Consider the following 21,349-nt stretch of genomic DNA (forward strand, 5'->3'; position numbering starts at 1 on the left):
CACATGCCGTTTTGAGGGACTGCGGTCCTTGACTCGTCCTCAGATGTCCTGGGGCAAATACCTGCACAGTAAGCTGGAGAATTTGAGAAGCACAAGTGGTTATCAATTGCACTAAATTCGTCAGCACTTAATAACTTAGCTAGATTCGGTTAGATCATAGAGCCTTCCCTTCCGCATTCCATTAAGCACTTTCTTCGTTTTAAGAAGTTTATGCTCCGATCAGCGAAAATCTGGAATACAATAAACACGAACGAAAATAATATAACATATAAATAGAATACGAGCTGTAGTATTTTCTATCGAAGTTAAATAGAAATGTATATCATTTTCCAAGTATCTAAGTTAAGTAAAAGATACAAAAGCGCATTTTGTATATCAAATTTGTTTTTTTTTTATTCAATTCACTTTAAACAAAATTTTAATTGAATGTCTTAACGCTAACTTCTACTGGCACGTATTTATATTTAAAACGAAACATACAAATACGCTAACATATGAGATGGAATAAGCTTTATTGATTTTAATATAAGCTAACTCAAAAATAAAACAAAACAAAAACTACTTGATTATACCTAAGTCATTTTTTCAGGTATATACAAAGTAATAATAATAAACACATATTTTTGTTACCATTTCGTTATTATTTCACAATAAAAAAAATAATAATAAAGGTAGCGACTTATATTTGTACTTGTGTAAAACGTATCCCAACATTGCAAACAAAATATAATTCTTGCAAATCTTACTTCGAAAAAATAACTTTCATAGTTTAGTAACAGTAGTAACCAACCGATGGTTTCATTTTGTTGGGAAAATATTCTGGAGTAAGTTTTACATAGTAAAACTTAATATGGGGTGTTGAAAATAAATATGTTTATGAATAACTTAAGTACAGTTAAGATAAGATTCTGTATTAAAGCTTTTGGAGAATGTAAAACTTAGGTAACTTTTCGGGGTGAACCACTCGATCCTAACCGCAAAAGACCGACGGACAATAAAAAAGGCGATGCTGCAGTGCCGTGCTGGAAAGGAGGGGGCGGTGGGGAAAAGGAGCCGAGGGGTGGGGATGATACTTTGAATGCGAGCAAGAGAGAGATGTTCATCGGAACGCATGTTCTTTGAAAATTGCCCATAATTATGCGAACGAACTTCAAACTGATTGTTTCTACCGGCAGCAGCGCAGTCCCAGAGCCGAGAACCCAGAGCGGAGTACCCAGAACCTGGCTGGAACCCAACTCCATGGACCACGCTGTCCGAAAAACGGGCGTCTGTTGCATGCAACGTGGCTGGGATGGGATGGGATCGAGATCGGGAATAGCCCGCTTGGCTGCAGTGAAGGAGAATGACTGTAATTACGCATCACTTTTTCTTAATTTTCATGCTGTGCATCTTGTGGCCCTTCCTCCGCGGGAACAGAGGATGGGCGAGGAGGGAGTCCGGGTCCTCCATCTTGTCGCTTGGGAACGATTTGAGCACTGAACTTGACCCACAAGACGAGTTTGCGGCTTTTTGTGGGGCTGAGTTTTAGAAAATTGCTCGTTTCGTTGCGTGCATGTTTCCCAAAATGCGAGCGGAGTCGAAAACATTTTGCGTGTTGTCTGTTTTCTGATGCTTCATTCAATGAGAAATCTAATTTAAAAGATACCAATTTTAAATTATGGGGTTTTCTTGGCTGCCAAAAATGTTTTCGTTGTTTTTTCGCTTTCCTCCCTCTTCACATATGATTGCTTCTACGTGCTGCGAAACACTGGCCAGCATTTTGGGATGCGATGGCGACGCAATTTCGTGGCGGAAATGCCGAATGTCAAGAGTGGCTGCCTTAGAGAGTGGTTGCATAACAACAATTATGGCAATTATGGCTCAGAACGAGAGATTTTAAGCAGATTTACGCCACAAAGGGTACTTCCAAGTCCGATCGTTCGGCTCGAATTGAATTCAAATTTAAAAACTCCGCGGGCTTTTGCACAGGGCTGCTTCTCAGGAGCTTGATATTGGTGCTATCGATTCACCAGCTATCGACTTGTCCACATCACTAAAAGTGTTTTGGAAAAGGTTTTGTTTTGTAAATAACAATGTTTTTGATGTAACTCCTGGCCATGGACACCGCCGCAGGCATGGATGACCTGGCCAGCGTGTCGTTCGCCGACTTCGAGCCAAAAGCCACCGAGGGGGACGTTTCCTGCTACCAGAACTTCCGCCAACAAGCCAAGCACGACATCTCCCTGGACCTTTCGCTCGGCCAGAAGTCGGATAACCTGTTTGCCGCCGACCAGACGCCCACACCCACGCGCCTGATCAAGAACTGCGACGAAGTGGGCCTCTTCGAGGACCTGCAGCACGTGAACCCCTTTGACATAGGCTTCCAGCGGGCGGCGGAGCAAAATGTCAGCGGCACTCCCAGTCGCCCAGAGGCGCCTCCCCTCGACGGCGAGTCCCTGCACACACCCCAGGTGTACCCGCTGGAGACGACGGTGACATCCGCTCCGCCCGGTAACCCGGTGACCAGGAGCGACAGCTGCAGCAACGTAGACGTGGAGCAGCTTCTGGCCACCACTGGCAACACTCCGCCAGGAATCTGTGAGGAGGGCCCACCACCCCTGCAGTTGATCCAGCCCCAGGTCATCACTTGGGTGCTGCCTGCCCAGTCCGCTTCCGTTCCCGTGGTCTCAGCAGATTCCCCCAGGGGAAAACCCCAGTGTGCCATTCGTCCCTACATACTGCCCAAGCCTAGTGGTCAAGGATCAGATAGGGCCAGTCGAAGGCCGGAGCCCATTCTGGTCACCTGCAACCCACCTCCCCCCGAGCCCAGTAGCGCCAGCCTGACGCCCACATCACAACTGCCCATCAAAGAGCGACTGAAGGCTATCCTGCACAGCAATAACAGCAGACGAAACTTCTCGACGCCGCCGAAGGCAGCGAAACCAAAGGAACGAGGTCGGGATGAGGACTGCATGGAGCGACGGAGAGCAGCAGCCTGTCGCTACCGCAACAAAATGCGAAACGAGCACAAAGATCTGCGCAAACAAAATGCCCGGCTGCAGCAGGAGAACCTGGAGCTGCACGAGAGGATCGCCCGACTGGAAAAGGAGCTCCAGCAGCAGAAAAGTCACAACGGTTTAGCTGGTGGTAAGTTCGGCACATCCTCAGCTGAATCTATTTAATTAACTATTAACTATCTTCCAGTTGTGGCCAACCAGCTGCAGGTTCCACCATCCAGCATACACTTGTTTATCAATGTGCCTAACATGATAGTGCCTCCCTATGCCAGCAACGCGAGCGTGGCTAAAAACTGACTTGTGTGCCCTGTTTATCCATTTATTTTCTGGTGCCATGTAAATAATCCTATCTTAAATATTTAATTGTACAAAAAGGCCTTAAACAGTTTAGCTAATTCTTAAGAGATATTGCTCCTGCATCCCCTAACAGTCGTTTCTGTGGTTATGATTTCCGTAAATTCCCGCTGGATTTCCAGAATGGAGTTCTCGATGTCCACCAGCTGAGGATTATATTGCACGGATGAGGTCGCGGGAGTGCGCAGCTGCTCCATGGTCATCTGGGGAAAAGAAAAGTATCCATGAAAATTACAAATCCACATATACTCCCCTTAATCACGAACATCACGCAAGTTCTTCTGCAGTTGATCCCGCTGACTGCATAAGCTCTGAATGTTGTCGTAGTACTTCTGGGCCAGAGGAGCTCCCGCTGAATCCGAGTAGTAACGCTGGGCGAGGAGCTCCATCTCCTGGTTACGTATCTCATCCTCGGCCAGCTGCATTTGTTGGTTGTGGCGCCGACGCTCGCGCTCGATGCTGTGCATCAGCAAGTCAATGTCCTTCTCCATCTCTAACACCTTGCGCCGCTGCTCGGACTCCTGCAACTTGGTGATGACTTCGCTCTTGCGCTTGCGAACCTCCATTTGGTAGGTGAGCAGCATCTTGCGCTGGCAGGAGATGCGCTCCTCCTCGCGGTGGATGGTGTCCTGGTATAGTTTCTCCATCTCCTTTAGTCGACGCGCGTGCTCTTCCTGCTTGATCCCGTTCTCGAGGCGCTCCATGATCTGCACCTCCTCCAACTCCAGATGGCGAATGCGGGCATCGATCTCCTGGTTGTGCTTTATCAGCGAGACTGTTTGCTCCTCCTGCTGCTCGATCCACTCGCTGGGATACTTGAGGAACTTCGGATAAACGCTCTTTGGGATGGGACTGAAGCGTTGCATGAATCGCTGTGGGTGCAACGCGAGCTCACATTTGGCCATCAATCTGCGCGCCTTGGAAAGGAGTTTGCTGATGTCCACTGGGTTCTGCTCGTGAAAAAACGAGAGTACGGATCGCTTGTCCGGCAGCCGTATAATGACCTCCCGGTGGATCAAATTGTAGGCCACCACCAGAAAGACAAGGAACCAGGGCTGTTCCGAAACGATGTTGTCCCAGAGCGACAGCCACTGCTGCTCTTCCAGGACCTCGGAGAAGGCAGTGTTCAGTAGAGGCCATGCGTAGTCCTTTGACAGGATCTCTTGGGATTTGTAAAACTTGCAGAGCTGTTCGTCGTAGTGCTGCAGGATATTCTCGCACATGGCCAGGTAGTTCGACGGCGGCAACGGATGAAACTCGAACCACAGCTGAAAATGGTTCAGGACCAGACTGGCGATCACCTCGAAGGAAACCAGACCGTTCTTGGGCAGCTGTTTTACGAACGGATAAATGAGGTGTGGCATAAAGTCCGCATGGGCTAGGACCTTGCACCATTGGGCGAGGCAGCTCCAGATCTTGATCACGACACGCCGCTGCGCATCGTTGCGGATCTTCAGCTTCTTCGCCTTATTTCTGACGATGACAGGAGGTCCCAGTTTGATCAGCGCCTGGAACTGTGGCCCATTGCATGGCAGGTCCAAAAGGGATGTCCAAATAAGGAACCTATACTTCTCCGGGTAGCAGCCGTACTCCTTGAGCATGGCTTTCAAGCGCTCTGGTTTAAGCAGATGTCGCAGTTCCTGGTTTACGCCTCCACTGACATTACAGGGCGGCAGGGGTTTCGGCTGCTTGAATATGGACTTCATCTGGTTGAGGCAGCGAGTCTGAGCTTGCAGGGCGTTGAACAGGCGACAGGTAGACCACACATTCACCTCCCCACAGCGAGAGGTGACACTTAGCAGCTTGCCATCTCGACTCAGGCTCAAACTAATCGCGTTGGAGCGCTGTACAATCAGCTTGTGGTCTGTGTTGATTCCGGGCCGTAATCCCAAACACAATCCGCTCCTTGGGCTGCGCTAGGAAGGCCATTTGTCGTAGAGTGAAGTCGTTCAGGCGATAGAGCTTCTCCAGATCGAAAGAAGCCACACTCAAAATCAAGACGTAACCATCCAAGGTGCTCAGACACATCTTGTTGCCATCGGGAGTAAAACAGTAGCCGAGCAGCAATCCATCTGCAAAGTCGTACTCCTGGCAGTCGAACGTAAGGTCGTCCTCCAAGTCACTTTCATCCGGGGCACGCAGAACTATTTCCGGAATGGATTCTCCCGGTGGTAGCAATCTCAGCTTGCGATTTCTAGCCTTGATCGGTTGGGCCATCCGCAAAGTGCCCAGTGAGTGCGAGGACCACACGTGCAGCGAGTCGTTGGAGAAGCCTATGAAGAACTGGTCGGAGTTCGGCAGGAAGGCGGCGAACTTTAGTGTGTAGCGCGACTCATCGAAATCAAGCTGATGGGATACCTCCAGCATTTGCAGGTTCACTAGGACAGCCTCGCCGCCAAAGCGCATCAGCGCATTGGAGGAGCGGGGATTCTGCAGACGATTGCTCCAGCTTAACTCTTCTAGAGGGGCATTACCCACCTCGCCGTGAGCGCCAAGGATCGAATTGTCTACGTCTATGATGAACATGTGGCCCACCTTATTGCCCACAACGTATTCGCTTATGTGCAAGGGTGATGGACGAATCAGCTTGGCCTTGGGCATCCGGAATCCCAGGCGCCAGTAGCGCTTGTGCACAAAATCAAAGACAAACACATTGCCACTGGGGATTAAAAAAAAGATTGCTTAAAGCTGAATTGCTTTCTCACCGGTGATACTTACCGCTTATCAATGACCACCAGTTTGTTGCTGAGCTCGTTGAAACAGCAGGCGGCAATCTGGATGCGTACCTGCTGGCCTGCTTCCTTCACCGTATGGTGTACGGTGAGGATATTGCTGGAAGTACGGAAGTTCTCAATGACATTCCAAGACTCTTTTAAAGCGCACACTCACCCGCATTCGTTTCGCTTCAGCTTGAAAGGATACTTGCGCATCGGAGCATCGCTTAACGGCAAGCTGCGCCCAGTCTCAATGTCGGCCTGAGTGAGGGTCACATCCGAGTCCTCTTCGTCCACATCCTGGTAAGTGGACTCCAGCTCCAGGTCCTCCTCGGTCAAGCCCTCCTCTATGTCCGCCTCTACTTCGGCTTCGTCCTGCTGAGTGTTTCCGATGCCGTGCAGGGTCACGGAAGGAACTCCCGTGATTTCCTCCTTCTTTACACCTGTCTTTACAATCTCATCCATTTTAATATCACAAATTAAGACTAATTTTCCATTTGTCAATGGATGGGTACTTCAGGCATCGAAATTCTTAACAGAGTAATATTTAAAAACAACTTTATTTAAAAAGAAATAGAAGATTTTCTATAGCAATTGATTAAGGAACCTGCCAGATTGTTCTCTGTCAAATTAATTTAATGATTCTATGATTTATTTATATTTTTCTATGGGTAACTGTCCCCTGATCCGTACGGCGTACGCCTATGAATGAATCGCAGCCTATCGAGGAGCGGTTTGTATATCGAACCAGTAAATGAACCGAATCCATAGCAACTTAACTACCCAAAATCACCAGTTCGTAACTGGAGTTAAGCCATCTATAGCTAACTCCATAAGAACTCGAGACAGTGTGGGGAGTACTTTAAAGTTTATCTGTTTATTACGTTCGCGTTTGCTATCTGGGTACACTTGATATTATGAGATTAATTGATGACGGCGGATAAACGTGCTTACGGATAAAAGCCAGTAACCACGGGACCCATATGCATTCCGGTTCTAATCCTACTGCGCCGGTTACTGGGCATTACACCAGGGATCCTTTCTAGAACATCGAGCCGTAGGGCTCGTCATCGCGCATGGCGTACCCAAAGATGGTGCCGTAGTTTATGATATTGCTAATTATCGTCAGGATGCTCGCCGTCCAGGTGATCTATACAGGAGGACAGTACAAGTCTCATAGCTTCTTTTGAGCAATACAATTTAGTCACTCACCACTGTCGCGTGGGCAAGGACAATGGGCAGGGCGAAGGCGCTCAGCACCATGCCAGCGGTGAGAAAAAGGGCGAACTCCGACTTCGGATTGGTCTCGTTTCCCGGTGTCGTCCGCTTGGCTATGAACACCGGCAGCACAGACAGTGCGTAGAAGAGGAGCACGAAGAAGGGGTAGAATATCTTGGGTGTGGGCACGGCGCAGGCCAAGATCAGGAAGGTCAGACCCATGCACGTGAGGAATGCACAGATGATGAGGCTGCAAAATGAGGGAAATCGTTATCGGACGTTCACCTGCGGGGGTGGGCGTAGACTTACGCTGTGTGATGGTTTCCAGACATCAAAACGGGTTCCAGATGGGTTCGGGTGAATGGAGAAACGTTAATCATTAGTTCTGACCTTATAGGACTTTGCATAATTACCCTTTAAGGTGGCCATTGTATTTGTTTATAATTTTTCCTTTGTCGCTACCAAAAATGACTCAGATGTGTAGTTCCATGTGAACCAGTTCATCAGTGGGGCCGCAGATCGACTGTTAATATATACTGTTCGCCTTCGTATTCTAAAAATACCGTTTTTTAATATACCGCAGTAAGACCGTTAAAAAATGATTACTTTTATTTTAATCTGATTTTTATAATTATTATTCAGTTGGAACTAGATGTTATGTCAATATAATTTAAAAATATAAACAACACATTATTACTTAAGGTTCCCAACTTCCATTACTTTTAAATTGGTTGAGGTTTCAGCTAAGCTTTCAAGGGCTTTCTCAAGATTTCTTAAACGGTTTTTGTTTCATTTGCATCCATTCGTAAATGGCTAGTCAATTCAATGATGAGAATGACATTTTTTTCAGGATGTATTTCAAGACAATCAAAAATTTATTGACTGTAATAACTTTTATGTCAATTGTCCGCAATCCACTGATAGTCACTAATAATAATATGATTAACTACCAACTGCTGCTGAAGATTCTTTCCGCAACTTGAGACTCTCCATATATCCCGCATTCATTCTCTGGGCAGAAAAGCTCATCTACCAAATTCATTGATAAAAATAAAGCGCGTTCCCGAACTAAAAAAAGAGTGGGAGTGGGTCCTTGTGGGATTGGGGATTTGTGAGTGGCAGCCACCTGCTGGCTGGCCGAGAGTCGGGTTCGCCTCGGCTCTTTATGAATGCCCGTGTTTATTCAAAGAACCACGGACGTGCTGAGCTTTCCAGCCCCACTGTGCGCAGGCGCCTGTCTGGTGTAGTTGTTGCTGCGGGGCCTGCCCTCAAAAGCTGCCCGCAACATTTAACAGCGCGGGGGCGGACATAACATTTGCGTCACAGCTTCTGCTTCTTCTCGGGCCTTTGCCGCCGCCAGGCTCATTCAGTTTTTTCAGTATAACGGTATACGTCGAAGGAGCAGCAACGGAGGCCCAGAAGTCGAGTCAGATTTGATTATATCGCCACATCCATATGTCCATTTTTCGCCTACAATCTGTGAGAAAAGTGCACTATTTGACATTCTCGCCAGCCGGTATCAGTGCAAAGTGTCCCCATTCAAGGGTAGCCTATTGAAGGGAATCGCAAAGTGCCATTAACTAACGTTATTTTCGAGAAATATTGCACGCCCACGCGAAAAGTGCAAAGGAAAGTGGGGGTAGGGGAAAGACGAAAAGTTCGGGGAGCAACCACCAGCAGCTGCGAGTGTGGGAGTCGAAAATCAATAAACCCCGTCGACGTCGTCGTTTTGGCCAAAGCCCCATCAACCGGCCATATGGCAATCGTGGTCGTGCAGTGCTAGGTCCATTTCCATTCGCAATTTCCGAACAAAGACAGGGACGGAGAAATTTCGCAAGTGCAATTTGTGTATTTGTGCCAAGTGCAAGATGGCGGCCCGCCTGGAAATCAAAGTTAGCTTCGCCCTCGCTGCAACGGTGCTCTGCAGCATTTTGGGTCATTGCGAAATGTCCGTATACCCAGGTAAGCCTAAAAATAGCACACTACACCCATTACCCAGCCTAATTTTTAAGTTTGGAGCCTCTGAATGAAGCAAGGGAAGAGAGGGGGAGGGTGTCACTTCGTTTTGTGTATCCCCTGCTCTAGATACATGCATAGTATGTCCTGCGAAGACTTCCCGAATCAAACCCAAACACCCACGCTCTTCGCTTCGGTTAAATTGAAAATCAAGTCAACTGCAGCGTCATAAGCATAAGCTTTTTTTTACACCCATACAGGTGGAAGTCTTTGGGCACTCTTAAAAAAAAAATCTCTACAGGTCAAAAATCACCCAAAAAGCCTTTTTAAAATTGTTTCTGAATTTGATTTAATGTGCATAATTATTTAAAGAGCAAAACATTTACTATTGAAATCCCAGTTCCCAAGGGACAAATGGCGAAGCATTTTTCATAGCATACTTTTAAGAGTCTTTATACTTCCAGTGTCTGACCTACGCAGGTTGATGCACATACATTTATATAAATTACTTGATTTGAGCGCAACAATATTGGGCTAACAACAAAAACAACAAAGTGTGATAAAGTTTCCGAACACGTCACAAGCCCCAGTTCTCAGTCCTCCGTCTGTATATTGGTCTCCCTCACTCTACTACGATTGCTCGCTTTGACCTGGGCGCGTGTGTAATTGGTCTATTTTTAACCTCTGGCAATAAAACGGACTTTTGTTTGTCTATTTCGAATCCTTTCTGTTTTGGGGGGGCTGACCACCATTCGTGTGGCGCTATTTTCGACAGACTTTCTATTTTCCGACCGCTGACACGCAGGCCAGGCTCATTAACATTAGCATAAGCTCCTCGCCCGCGCCCACTAATCAATTGGTCCAACCCAAATCCGAATCCTTGCAGGACTCCGACGACGACCCATCCAGGAGCCCGTGATGGCGGATAGGCAGTCCGAGCAGGAATACGCCTTCCTGACCCAGATGATGGAGCAGTTCGCCCGTCGCCGGCTACAGCAGCAGTTCGACCAGCAGCTGCAGGAGATCAACCTGAAGATGGACCGCCAGCGGGAGCTGCTGGAGCGAGAGCGGTACCGCCAGCATCAGCAAGAGCTTCAGGTGCAGCGGGAGGCGGAGGACTACGATGCCAACGGGAACAACCTCAACCAGCAGTACGACCAGTACGACAACGCGGAGGCCGAGGCCAGCTACGGCAGTACGCTGGAGGCGGTGCCGAATGTCCAGAGCCCTTTGTACCTGCCCCGCCTGCATAATTTGCCGCAACTTGCCCCTTTGGGCAATGCCCCAAGCCGCAATAGCATGCTGCGCGAGCGGATTCCCTTTGCCGTGGGCCCCAACGATGCCCGCTTTTTCGACAACCCGAACGACCCTTCAGGGGAGCTGGATTCCCGGGCTCTGGAGGACTACGAGGAGTATGCTCCAATTGAGCCCACGCCCGAGGTGGCCAGCTCCGGAAGTAAGACCAAGATTGCCACTCCAGTACCGGCTCCCGTGCCCGTTGAGCCGCCCAAGCTCCTGGACGCCGCCAACGCCAATTTCCACCGAATCAATCCGCAGTCCGTGGCGGCTGCAGCCGTTGCGGGTGTAAATCTTCCCCAAGGCAAAGAACAGTCGCCCCACGAACTCAATGCCCTGATCAACAAGCTGCAGAAGCAGAGCAAGGCCCCGGTTCATCTGACCCTGCTGGATGGTGACGATGCCAGCCCGGAACAGATTGTGCTGCGACAACACTTGGGCATGAACAGCGAGATGGGGGTGTACATTGTGGCCTTGATAGCAGGAGTTAGTGCAGCGGTGACCGTGGGGTTGCTGGCGCTCGGAGTGACTTGGTGAGTAAACCAGAATATGCGTAAATGGCTTTTTCAGGAGGTAACCAATCTCATTTCGACAGGTTCCACAATCGCCACAAGGCGGCTGCCGACGTGGAGTACCCAGCCTACGGAGTAACCGGGCCCAATAAGGATGTCTCACCATCCGGCGACAGAAAGCTGGCACAGAGCGCTCAGATGTACCACTACCAGCACCAAAAGCAGCAGATCATCGCCATGGAAAACCAGGCCACTGATGGAAGCTGCGGCATGTCGGACGTGGAGAGCGACGACGACAACGAGGAGGGCGACTACACGGTATACGAGTGCCCCGGCCTGGCGCCGACAGGCGAGATGGAGGTGAAGAACCCGCTCTTCCTGGACGAGACGCCGGCCACGCCGGCCAACAACCTGTCATCCCAGACCGCTGCAACGGCTAGTGCCGGAGCCCCCACCAACAACAACATCACGCAGGCCACTCCCCAACAGCCGGCCACCCAGAAGAAGGGAACGGTCAAGCCGAACATCAACCTCCTCAACGCCGTCGCCACCGCTGCAGCAGCTGCAGCCGCATCAGCCTCCGCAACAGCTGGGGGCGAGGAGCCCAAGCAGAAGCGCAAGAGCAAGAAGTAAGGGGATTGGACCACGATTTCCCTCTTGGGGCAATTGGTAAAGTTTGACTGATCCATTGTCAGCCAATAGACGCAGCCTCTCATCCAGATTCAGAAACAGATCAGACTAGGCGTAGAAGCATATTTATATGTATTCCTAACAGATAGTCCAGGGAATCTAATTCCAGGAGCGAGCACCGAGCAACCCACACACGACACTCACTCCACTGTCTCTATTCTTCCCCATATGCATAAGTCCTGTAATGTAACGTAATCGCATCGTTATGCGATAAGAATAACTCCCAGCACGCCTGAGCCACTGAACCGTGAATATTCCGCGATCCCACGAGCCCCCTCACCCACTTTTCACCCGCTGTCAGTTGCACAACGCTGCTGATTCTATTACCATCCGGGATATGTAATCCCATTTTGTGTGGCAGCGGGACGAATGTGCAACAGGCATATTACGTCGAGTTATTGTATATTAACGTGTTTTGGTCTGTGCGATTTGTTGGAACACTTCAAGGTCTGGAGGAAAGAGAAAGGAGAGGGGAGAAAGTAGGAGGGAGAGGACAGCCAACCAAAGCTAACCAACATATTATATTATTATAAATATATGTATACACACACACATACATATTGATATATAGATATATATTCATGTAATTATTGTATCATATACACGGAGGCGGACACCTTTTTACTTACCTGTCTGTGTGGTGTACTATCTTTTCTCATTTTTACTACGCTTTGTGATCGATCCTAAATTATCTGTGTCAATTTAGAAATACAATTCTGGTAACCAACCTGTATGCATATGCATACAAACGTACATATTTAGAAGAGCAGGAGACGCGACCGGAGGAGGAGAGGATTATTTACAAGTAAAACTTAACAATAATTTCCCTGCACATTCATGTAAAGTAAATGAAAAACGACTGATAACACTCAAAGATAACACGCGTCTATTGTACAAAAAGAAACGAAGAAATATATTTACTGATTACTGATTAGTGAGATATTAGCAAAGGAACCTATCAGCGGAAACGATTCCCAGCCCCCAAGACAACTATAGGAAACTGTAGCGAACATTTTACTATATTATATTCTCAATTGCTGTAAATAAACATGAAACATTGGGCGGAGGATGAAAGTTAGGAACCATTGCGGCCGAAACAATACACTGAATACAACAGAATTGAAGAACTTGCGAGTTCAAAAACTAGCTAAACTAAACATCACACGAATTATATTACTATTGACTAGTCGAAAATGCAAAGCATCTTGGAGCATTGAAAATTGAATTTGAATTCGAAATCGAAGCTGACTTAGCCACAATAAAATGCGCGTAGCATATGAATGTACGTGGAGCATAATGTTGAGTTTGAAATATATATTTTATGGTGTTTGTCCACAGACACGCGAAAATAATCCGAACTCAATACGAGAACTGGAAATGCGAAATTTCGATCGGAGCAGAATGACCCCACGTGTATTGTGAATAAAGAACATAATTAAATGTATTTATGTATAATAACCGTAACAACACAAATTATACAATATGCATACAGAATAAACTAAACTAACCGAAAAAAATGCCTTTCATTTCTTTCTATTTTAAAAATGGCTGCTGGGATTAAAGTATCGGGGAGAGTGGGAAACTTCCAATGGAATTTTATGAAATTCATGTGCATATCTTCAAGGAGGGCATTGGAGGTTCAGTGAAAAATCGAAAAAATAATTGGAAAATCCAGAAATAAATAAGGTCAATATTCATATCAATATTATAAATCGACAATATGTGAACGCTCAGAGTATTAATTGAAAATAGCTTCCGAAGATTTATAAAATTAAAAACCTATTGCTGAAATCGCAAATATTGAATAGATTATTTTTATATTGAAGGAAATGCCTGTTAATAATTTATATACGCTCTGCAAGGTACAAGATACTTTGATTGAGTAACAACTTAAGATTATTTAAAACCTATCACTGAAATGGCAAATATTGAATAGATATTCTTTATGGGCTAGGAAATGAGTGTTAACAATTTTAATATTGATAGAGTAACAACTTAAGCGACGTTCAATATAAGTACAAAACAATATTAATTGAAAGTAGCTTCAGAAGATTTATAAAAATAAAATCCTGTTACTGAAATCGCAAATATTGAATATACAAAATTAATACGGAAGGAAATGTCGGTTAATAATTTGAAAACGCTCTGCAAGATATAAGATACTTTGATGGAGTAACAAGTTAAGCGATGTTTAATATAAGTTCACAAGAGTATTAAATAAAAATAGCTTACGAAAATTAAAAAAAATAAAAACCCATCATCTAAAACCTATCTTTAAAAGGTAGGAAATGTCTGTTAATAGTTTTAATACGCTTTGCAAGATACAAGATACTTTCATAGAGTGAAATTCCCAATTCACAAAGTATGCTCGTGGTACTGTTAGATGTTGCTCAGTGGGATTTTGGTATTATCTGAATGTGTGGTATTTTTGGGGTGAAATTACTAGAATATACTTTTCTCGGTTGCCCCATGGTATACCTCCAAGACCCGCACACGGTCAGTCCGACATAGTTTCCAATTGTTTTTGCCTGTTGGCTCGCGCACTTATTCTTGACGTAAGTCCGAAAAGCGTTAATTTCCGAGATAATAAATCCCCGTGGCTGCGCATTATGTAAAGTGGATTGGGGCAGATATCGCTGCGGTGGAGAGTTTTCAAACATATGGAAAGTGGAAGCATATCTCTTGCTCCTGTGTGTGTGTTTGGGAATGTGCGGTGGTCAGTGCCTCTGTATGCGTGTGTGAGTGGGGCTTCCGTGGGCCAGCGTAAAACAAACGAAATTAAATTCCGTGTTTGAGTCATATTCCAGTGACAAACAAAGCGCGTCATGCGTTGTCCATTGAAAATACTGTTTAACTTGATTACCGGGGATCGCTTTCAATCACCGATCGAATCTGTATCTGTATGGGGGCCACTAAAATAGACATGGCGTAATGGAGATGCTGCTGTGTGCTAATTAATTAATTGCTCATACTTGACCTGGACACTAAGCAGACGCTGTTGAAATCGACAATATGTGAACGCCCAGATGAAATGGGCGAAAATACATAGTTCGGTTTGGTTTACGTTACGTGAGCCCCCCGCTTTGATTGTGTTGGTAGGGAGCATTCCCGTGCGCTAGCAAGTGTGAGCACCATTATTGGGGAGTACCTAAATATATGTACCTAGGGAAAAAAGTTTTTCTTAAAAAACAACAAAAAAATGAAATGTGAAATGACTAAATTCTAAAGCGATTTTCCATGGAATTAGCTGGCACCATTATCCAAGTTAACAATTTATAAAACAATTTATAAACAAAGCTCCAACAAAATAATTTATTTACATTTTTTCTTTATTTGCATGTCGAAAAATATTTTGTATCCTTTACCTTTACCAGGTACTTATTTTTGCAACTACCTTGCCATTTACCTAGGTACAGATACCAGGTACCCGTCCCAGCACTGTTGAGGCAGAGTTTCTCTCGGTAGAGCGGTTCATTTGGTTTAATTTCTCTTTATTTGTTCTCGGTTCACACAGATCAGGTTTTGTTCGCTCCTCGTCGGTGCAGCTGCATTCTTTCCCGCTTCCACCCCCTGAACCCCAAGGAAACACCAGTACCTGTGCGTTATTTAGGTGCGAGTGAGAGGCCAACAGCCAGACCGGCACTTGCCACGCTTGACTTGCAGCAGGTCTGCAGTCGACGCGGAAATGCCACAAGGAGTTTCAGCTACTGCCGCCGATAGCCAACAGTTCCAGTCCCGATAAGGCGACGTTAGACTGGAATACAGAGCTAGCTGGAAAGACAGATAGCGACGGGGAGAGCGGAAATATTTGTTATTCAAATTCTGAATAGAATGACGATGTGATGGGCTCGTGCTCGTGTACGCGGCGACACTTTTTGCTGTCAATATGCTTCCTGCAAGTGGTGAGAACTCCGCGATTCAGACTGATTTACGATCCCGATAACGACTCCCCATCGATCCGCAGATTACCATTATCGAGCGCCAGGTATTCGATTTCCTCGGATACATGTGGGCGCCCATCCTGGTGAACTTTTTCGACATTCTGTTCATCATATTCGGGTTCTACGGCGCCTACCACTTTCGCGTTAAATACATCATCACCGTAAGTGCCCTGATTATCATATCTCTGCGATAAGTCCAATTTATTTTGTGTGCCCGCTTGCAGTATCTAATATGGAACTTCCTGTGGATCGGCTGGAACGCCTTCCTCATTTGCTTCTACTTGAATGTGGGGCAGCTGGACAGGGTAAGTTAATGGCTGTTTCTAAATATATCAAGGCTTAAGCGAATCTCGCCCCACAGAACAGTCAGTTGCTCAGCCTGGGCACTGGAGGTGTCTCCTGGTTCGAGGCGAACGGATACGGCTGCAAGCCCACTTACAGCATGACCGCGGATGATCTTCTCCTACCCCCGAGACCGGAGCACGTGGAGGGCTGTCTGCTGGACTACCCGCTGGTGGAGATCGCCCACTCGGGGGTGCAGTGCGCCCTGGCGGTGAGTTCCCGACTGACTTAGGTGACCTGAATCGTGTTAATTGTCTCCCCCACTTTCACAGCTGCTCGGCATACTCGGTGCGATTCTGATCAGTTGCATATTTCTTGATGAGGACGACAGATGTAAGTGGCGCTATTTGAATCGAACCAAGCTCGTTTATCACATTTCCCACTAACCGGGTATGGTCATCGCTAACCCCTTCTCATCCCTTTCATAATCTTTAATTTTGGGGTATCACTGTGCACTGTGTCTATGGTAAAGTGTTTCCCTCCTCACCTTACCTCCCTTGTGTGTAACGAATGATTACCGAGCTACGAAATGGCATCATGAAGTCCGCCCATGTTTATTGTTGTTGTCGAATATATCAGGTTGTCGATATGTAAGCTCTAGCCTCCCCACCCAAAACCCGCACCCTAGAATGCGATTGTCCCCTCATAAAATGACTGTTTCGATTTAAACATATATTTTATCCAATATTAACAACCATTGTAATGTGTCCATGTGAACTGTGAGCAACTCGCCTTTAAACTAGTGCCTACAAAAACATACAAACATGCCATATATTCGTATTGTAATCCATGTTATATCTAAGTCATACACTCATATTCAAGAAAACCACAACATTGTATTTGCTTATCGACAACGACACTGTGCAGCACAAACAAAGTAGGACGTCATTGAGATAAGTGCTCAAAAAACATGGAATTTTAATGTAATTAGCAATTGGAAAATTCGTGAAATTTTAACAAATCGCAAGTTAATGTGACTAATAGCTAGCAAACAAACTAGATACATATTTATAATTTATACAAATAAGAACCAAGATATAGTATATTTCTTGCAAGAGCTATTGACAGTGGTTTGACTTGACCTCTTATATAAAACTAAAAACTTGTGGCTGCTGCACAGTGTCCTGCGATATCTGATGTATTCTTCTGGTTACTGTTAAAGCATCTTAATCAATTTCTGGTTTGCAGTCGATTTCATGAACGGCGACGCGAAGAGTCCACAGCACACCGTGGTGCACCCAATGTACGTGAGCTATACAAGTATACCCACAACATCCGCAAGCGCCACCATGCAATCAAACAAGCATCTGCAACTGCAGCAGCAGCAGCCGCAGCAGAACTCACTGAAACTCTTTCATCATCAGCAACAACAGCAACCCAAACTACACCACTTCAACAAGAACAACCCGTTGAGCGGCAGCAACAATAATACACTCAACAATAATCTCCACCAGCGCTCGCCTTCGCTGCTGCCGACAAACACGACAAATAACCACAGCGCATCATTCCAACCCCACAGTCACCCTTCGACCAACCATCTAACCCAGCGCACAGGCGGCGAGGGGAGCAACTGCAGCAGCCTGCGCCGGCTCCGGCACGCCCATTCCAAGGGCCCTGTTAGCCCCAGTCCCATGTCGCCCCAGACCACGCCCTCGCTATCGTACGCCTCGCTGCAAAACTCCAATCCCTTCCTGGCCGGCAACTCGCTAAGCAACAGCAACTACAGCATCTTCCAGAGCCCCGACTCCATTCAGGGCAGCTCCCACTTCGCCCGCATCCACCATAAGCCCAAGCCGCCCAAGTCTGGCGTCCCTGTATCGGGAGGAGTTGATCCGAATCCTGGCATGGGCCTGTCCTCGCCCGTCCGTCCGCTCGAGCGCCTATCCCGGAACCTCGAGGAGGACGAGGACAACTTTTCCCTGCAGCAGTTTGCTCCGGGCGAACATGGCGTAACCTACGTCCCGTTTCAAAGTCCCACTCCGAACAGCCTCTTCCTGGGCGATAATAACAACGCCCAGCCCCACCTCGTCTTCCATTCCAACTCTCGCTCTAGTCCCAACAACAACGCCTATCCCTACGACCAAAATGGTCTGCCCTCTCCGATTCGTCTTGGGCCAAACACCAATGCCCGCCGACCCACGCATATTCCCCTGCCCACGGTGCCCATGCACAGCTGCCTGGAGATGCAGTATGACGAGGATGCGGATGGCGAGTCTGAGCTAGATCACGATCACGTGCTGACGCCTCCGCCCCCGCCGGTGGCACGACCCCACATCCATCAGCGCTTGGGGCAGGCGCCCTATGTCGATCTCTCGCCAGAGGTGGTGGAGCGCTATGCAGTGCCCAGCAAGCTGGGATCTGGCCCACCCGTTCAGGTCCCCCTTCCCGTCCCACATGGCTCGCCTATGGTGCGACGCAGTAATCGCCGGCCTAGACCCCCGATTCCCGTGAATTTCTGCGACCAGATTCGGGCTCCTCCGCCGGGATATGTAGTGCGCGCCCAGAGCGACGATCGTCTGGTGGAGCAGGCGGAAGTTGAGGCTGCTCCGCATGTGAATCGGAGGAGTGGTCGCAGTGCCAACGGCCAAAAGTCCCGTCCCCGCTCATTCTGCAACTCGATAGTGGGCGTGCAGGCCTAGATTAATCCGACCCCAAGACTTAAGTACGTCCCGCTGCACTTGCTCATCCTCTCTCTCTTACTGAAGCTCTCTGCCTAGGCAGGACGCCTGTTACTAACTCTACCAGGATCACTCGATCCACACACACACAACCCTTCATACATATATATAGGTGTTGCTGTTTCTTTGTTGTGCCTAACCAGTCGGCTACACCTGGCTAAGAATAGGGCCTAACCCTAGCTTCCCATGTGAGCGTTTTACTATTGGATGATGCCTTGCAGAGCTGACATTAATTATGTAAAACTAAGTAATCATTCACATACATACGTGCAAACAGTAGACTTTCCCAGAATTGTGATAGAAGGCGTGGAAAGTCGAGACAGAATGCAAAGCCTAACAATTTTATGTTGATCTGTGATAAACGAAAACAAACATGAACGACAAAACGATTATTTAGAAAACGAAAATGTCACAAAAATAATTATCAAGCGGAGGATATGAAAATTTGTTGAGAATGCAAGCGAGATAAATAAAATTTAGCGCCAATTGCAACCAGATGCCTTGGATGAATGTCGGAATAGAGATTAGAGTATACAAGTTATACATATATACTGATGTTATGTGCGGGAGAGCGCAGCCTCCCTAAGAGCTGCCTTTTGTTGTTTAACTAATATACGATATACACACATTTACCACAAACTTCGAAATGTACTACGATGCAAACGTTAGTTGTCGAACACAAACAAGAAGTTGCCTATTGAGTTAAGTGCGAGATCCGTTATACAAACGTAAAGATACAAAATCTATAAAACTGTTAAGTCTAGTATTAAGCTTGAGGCCACACAAATGCATTAGCAGAGCAGATCCAAATCCATGTAGCATAGACACTATTTACTGTTTAGATAAATCCTCGATCTTGATCTTTAGCCATGCGAATCGCGCTGACTGGTGCCAATTCTCGACGAGATTCGAAGCGTTTCCAATAAAATGTTCATTTACACCAAACTGAGGGTTCTCTCTATCTGTCTCGGAAGCCTTCTTCGTAGCCGATCCATCTATCCTGCTAAGTTGTTTTTTCACTGGTAGCTGGCTTTCTGTAGCATTTGTGGCTCTAACCAACCGCTAACTCTCGACTATCTCCGAACGTAGCTAATCCAACTTGTTTAACAGCTCCAATCACAAACACACACTCAAAGCTAACCACAGGTAACTTTGAACAATATTTTTGCGGCTTATCGGTCTTGCCAATCTCCTACTGATCCATCCTTGTTCTTCCCGGCGCAGTGAAGCACATTAGCAAGCAGTCCAAGCATCGCCAGTCGCTGTACTCCATCGAATTCGGCAGCAGCAGCGACACCATCCGGCATGGCAGCCACTCCATGGGGCTGGGGCTGGGCGATCCCCGAGGCGACCAGGATGGCGGCGAGCTAAGTCCCAAGCCGATGACTCCGAGGCGAGTCAAGCGACGGTCGGTGATGGCGCGCGGCACACATGGAAGGCAGTCTAGTGGAGGAGGGAGCAGCACCAGGCGTTCGCATCACGGCTCCAGCGGCACACTGAGATCCAAGCACGGGCACAGCGGACATGGCGGCGGAGCGGACAGTAGCAGCGGCAGCTATGTGCGGAGCAGCACTCGCAGCTCCCGACGGAAGTACCATCAGAACCCGGTGACAAAGATCATCGACCAGCAGTTGCAACAGCAACAACAGCAGCCGCACCTGGGCTCTTTCCACCGCCAGGACAAGCTCTCGCTGACAGCCTCCAACCTGCACTCGCTCAACAATGACATTGTGAACAACACGAACGCTTCCGGCAGTCAGTTGGGCAGTCTGGGCAAGAGCAACCGCCACCACTACCACAGCTACCGCAAGAACATTCCGTTGGACCCCATCTACTACAACACAAATGGCCAGGGGGTGTTGGAGGACCCGGGTTCGCCGACTCTTCCACCACCACCACCACTGCCATCCGCTGCCACAGTGACCACCCTGCAGTCGGGCGGAGGAGGCCACTTCAATCCCAGTTACCAGCACTCCACCACCCACCTGAACGATGAGCTGCTGTACAACAACCGGCCGCCCTCGGTGCGCTCCAGTTACTCGAATTTTCACGGTTCGCGACCGCTATCCACCGCCTACGGGAATGCCGCGGGCGAGAACGTGTTCGCCGGACTGAACGGGGCCAGTGCCATTCCACCGCAGGCGCCCTGCACTCCGCCCCTCTACCAGCAGCATCCCATGCACCTGCAGCAGCAGCATCAGCAGCAGCACTATCTTCCGCCGCCGCCAATGGATCCGGCGCCAGCTTACGCCATGTCCTTCTCCAAGCGGACTGCCTCGCGGGAAAGCATCCGCTCGATGGCCTTTCTTAACAACGGTCCGCCTGCCTATAATCTAAACTACCACACGCCGCCAGACTCGGAGACGACCATGTGAAGCGGCCCTATGTAGAGGTATTCGCCCAGTCCGTCCTTCGTCTTCATCCTCTCCCATCGATCATCAAGCCACGACCATAACCCTGAAGGTTCCCCACTTCGCTCTCCACCCAAATGAGTAGTTTACACCTAACTTAACGATATGTGTAGTGCTAAAGTAGACGTAAGTTTCTGTCGATTTACCAAAGTGCCTTTGTAAATAAACACCTAAAATATACGATCGATCATTATACCATTGCGTGTGTTGTAGTATATAAAGGTTATATATATTCTTGATC

General features: G+C 47.6%; 5 protein-coding genes across 8 annotated transcripts; 3 read left to right on the top strand and 2 right to left on the bottom strand.

Moving 5' to 3' along the window:
* Positions 1–2,025: 2,025 nt before the first annotated feature.
* On the top strand, positions 2,026–3,373 carry LOC108047951 (cyclic AMP-dependent transcription factor ATF-7). The gene is made up of 2 exons (XM_017128383.2): positions 2,026–3,126; positions 3,184–3,373. The coding sequence occupies exons 1-2, from the start codon at positions 2,097–2,099 to the stop codon at positions 3,291–3,293; spliced, it is 1,140 nt and encodes a 379-aa protein (XP_016983872.2). The 5' UTR covers positions 2,026–2,096; the 3' UTR covers positions 3,294–3,373.
* Positions 3,300–6,806, bottom strand: LOC108047948 (TBC1 domain family member 31). The gene is given in 5 exon segments (XM_017128381.1): positions 3,300–3,553; positions 3,617–5,222; positions 5,224–6,009; positions 6,069–6,182; positions 6,240–6,806. Coding segments are annotated over 5 exon segments (2,955 nt in total). The 5' UTR covers positions 6,530–6,806; the 3' UTR covers positions 3,300–3,394.
* A 116-nt stretch (positions 6,807–6,922) lies between these two features.
* On the bottom strand, positions 6,923–7,798 carry LOC108047952 (leptin receptor gene-related protein). The gene is made up of 3 exons (XM_017128385.2): positions 7,696–7,798; positions 7,277–7,532; positions 6,923–7,214 (listed from the first exon to the last, which is right to left on the bottom strand). Exons 2-3 carry the CDS (start codon positions 7,502–7,504, stop codon positions 7,107–7,109), a joined length of 336 nt encoding a protein of 111 aa, XP_016983874.1. The 5' UTR covers positions 7,505–7,532; positions 7,696–7,798; the 3' UTR covers positions 6,923–7,106.
* Positions 7,799–8,682: 884 nt separating this feature from the next.
* LOC108047949 lies at positions 8,683–13,247 on the top strand. The gene is made up of 3 exons (XM_017128382.1): positions 8,683–9,244; positions 10,125–11,067; positions 11,130–13,247. Exons 1-3 carry the CDS (start codon positions 9,151–9,153, stop codon positions 11,677–11,679), a joined length of 1,587 nt encoding a protein of 528 aa, XP_016983871.1. The 5' UTR covers positions 8,683–9,150; the 3' UTR covers positions 11,680–13,247.
* A 985-nt stretch (positions 13,248–14,232) lies between these two features.
* LOC108047947 (sodium/potassium-transporting ATPase subunit beta-1-interacting protein) lies at positions 14,233–21,306 on the top strand. 4 transcript variants are annotated; one of them, XM_017128378.1, is made up of 7 exons: positions 14,233–14,291; positions 15,251–15,638; positions 15,701–15,838; positions 15,902–15,982; positions 16,039–16,230; positions 16,292–16,352; positions 17,208–19,783. In XM_017128378.1, the coding sequence occupies exons 2-7, from the start codon at positions 15,579–15,581 to the stop codon at positions 18,656–18,658; spliced, it is 1,983 nt and encodes a 660-aa protein (XP_016983867.1). In that variant the 5' UTR covers positions 14,233–14,291; positions 15,251–15,578; the 3' UTR covers positions 18,659–19,783. The 4 variants fall into 4 exon arrangements, with proteins under 4 accessions (XP_016983867.1, XP_016983869.1, XP_044313149.1 ...); XM_017128380.2 differs by lacking the exon at positions 14,233–14,291 and adding an exon at positions 19,922–20,032 and having other exon boundaries at positions 17,208–17,262; XM_044457214.1 differs by lacking the exon at positions 14,233–14,291 and having other exon boundaries at positions 17,208–17,849; positions 18,686–19,783.
* The last annotated feature ends 43 nt before the right edge of the window (positions 21,307–21,349 follow it).

Source organism: Drosophila rhopaloa, unplaced genomic scaffold (genome assembly GCF_018152115.1).
Source record: "Drosophila rhopaloa isolate 14029-0021.01 unplaced genomic scaffold, ASM1815211v1 contig_115, whole genome shotgun sequence".
NCBI classification, from domain to species: Eukaryota; Metazoa; Arthropoda; class Insecta; order Diptera; family Drosophilidae; genus Drosophila; species Drosophila rhopaloa.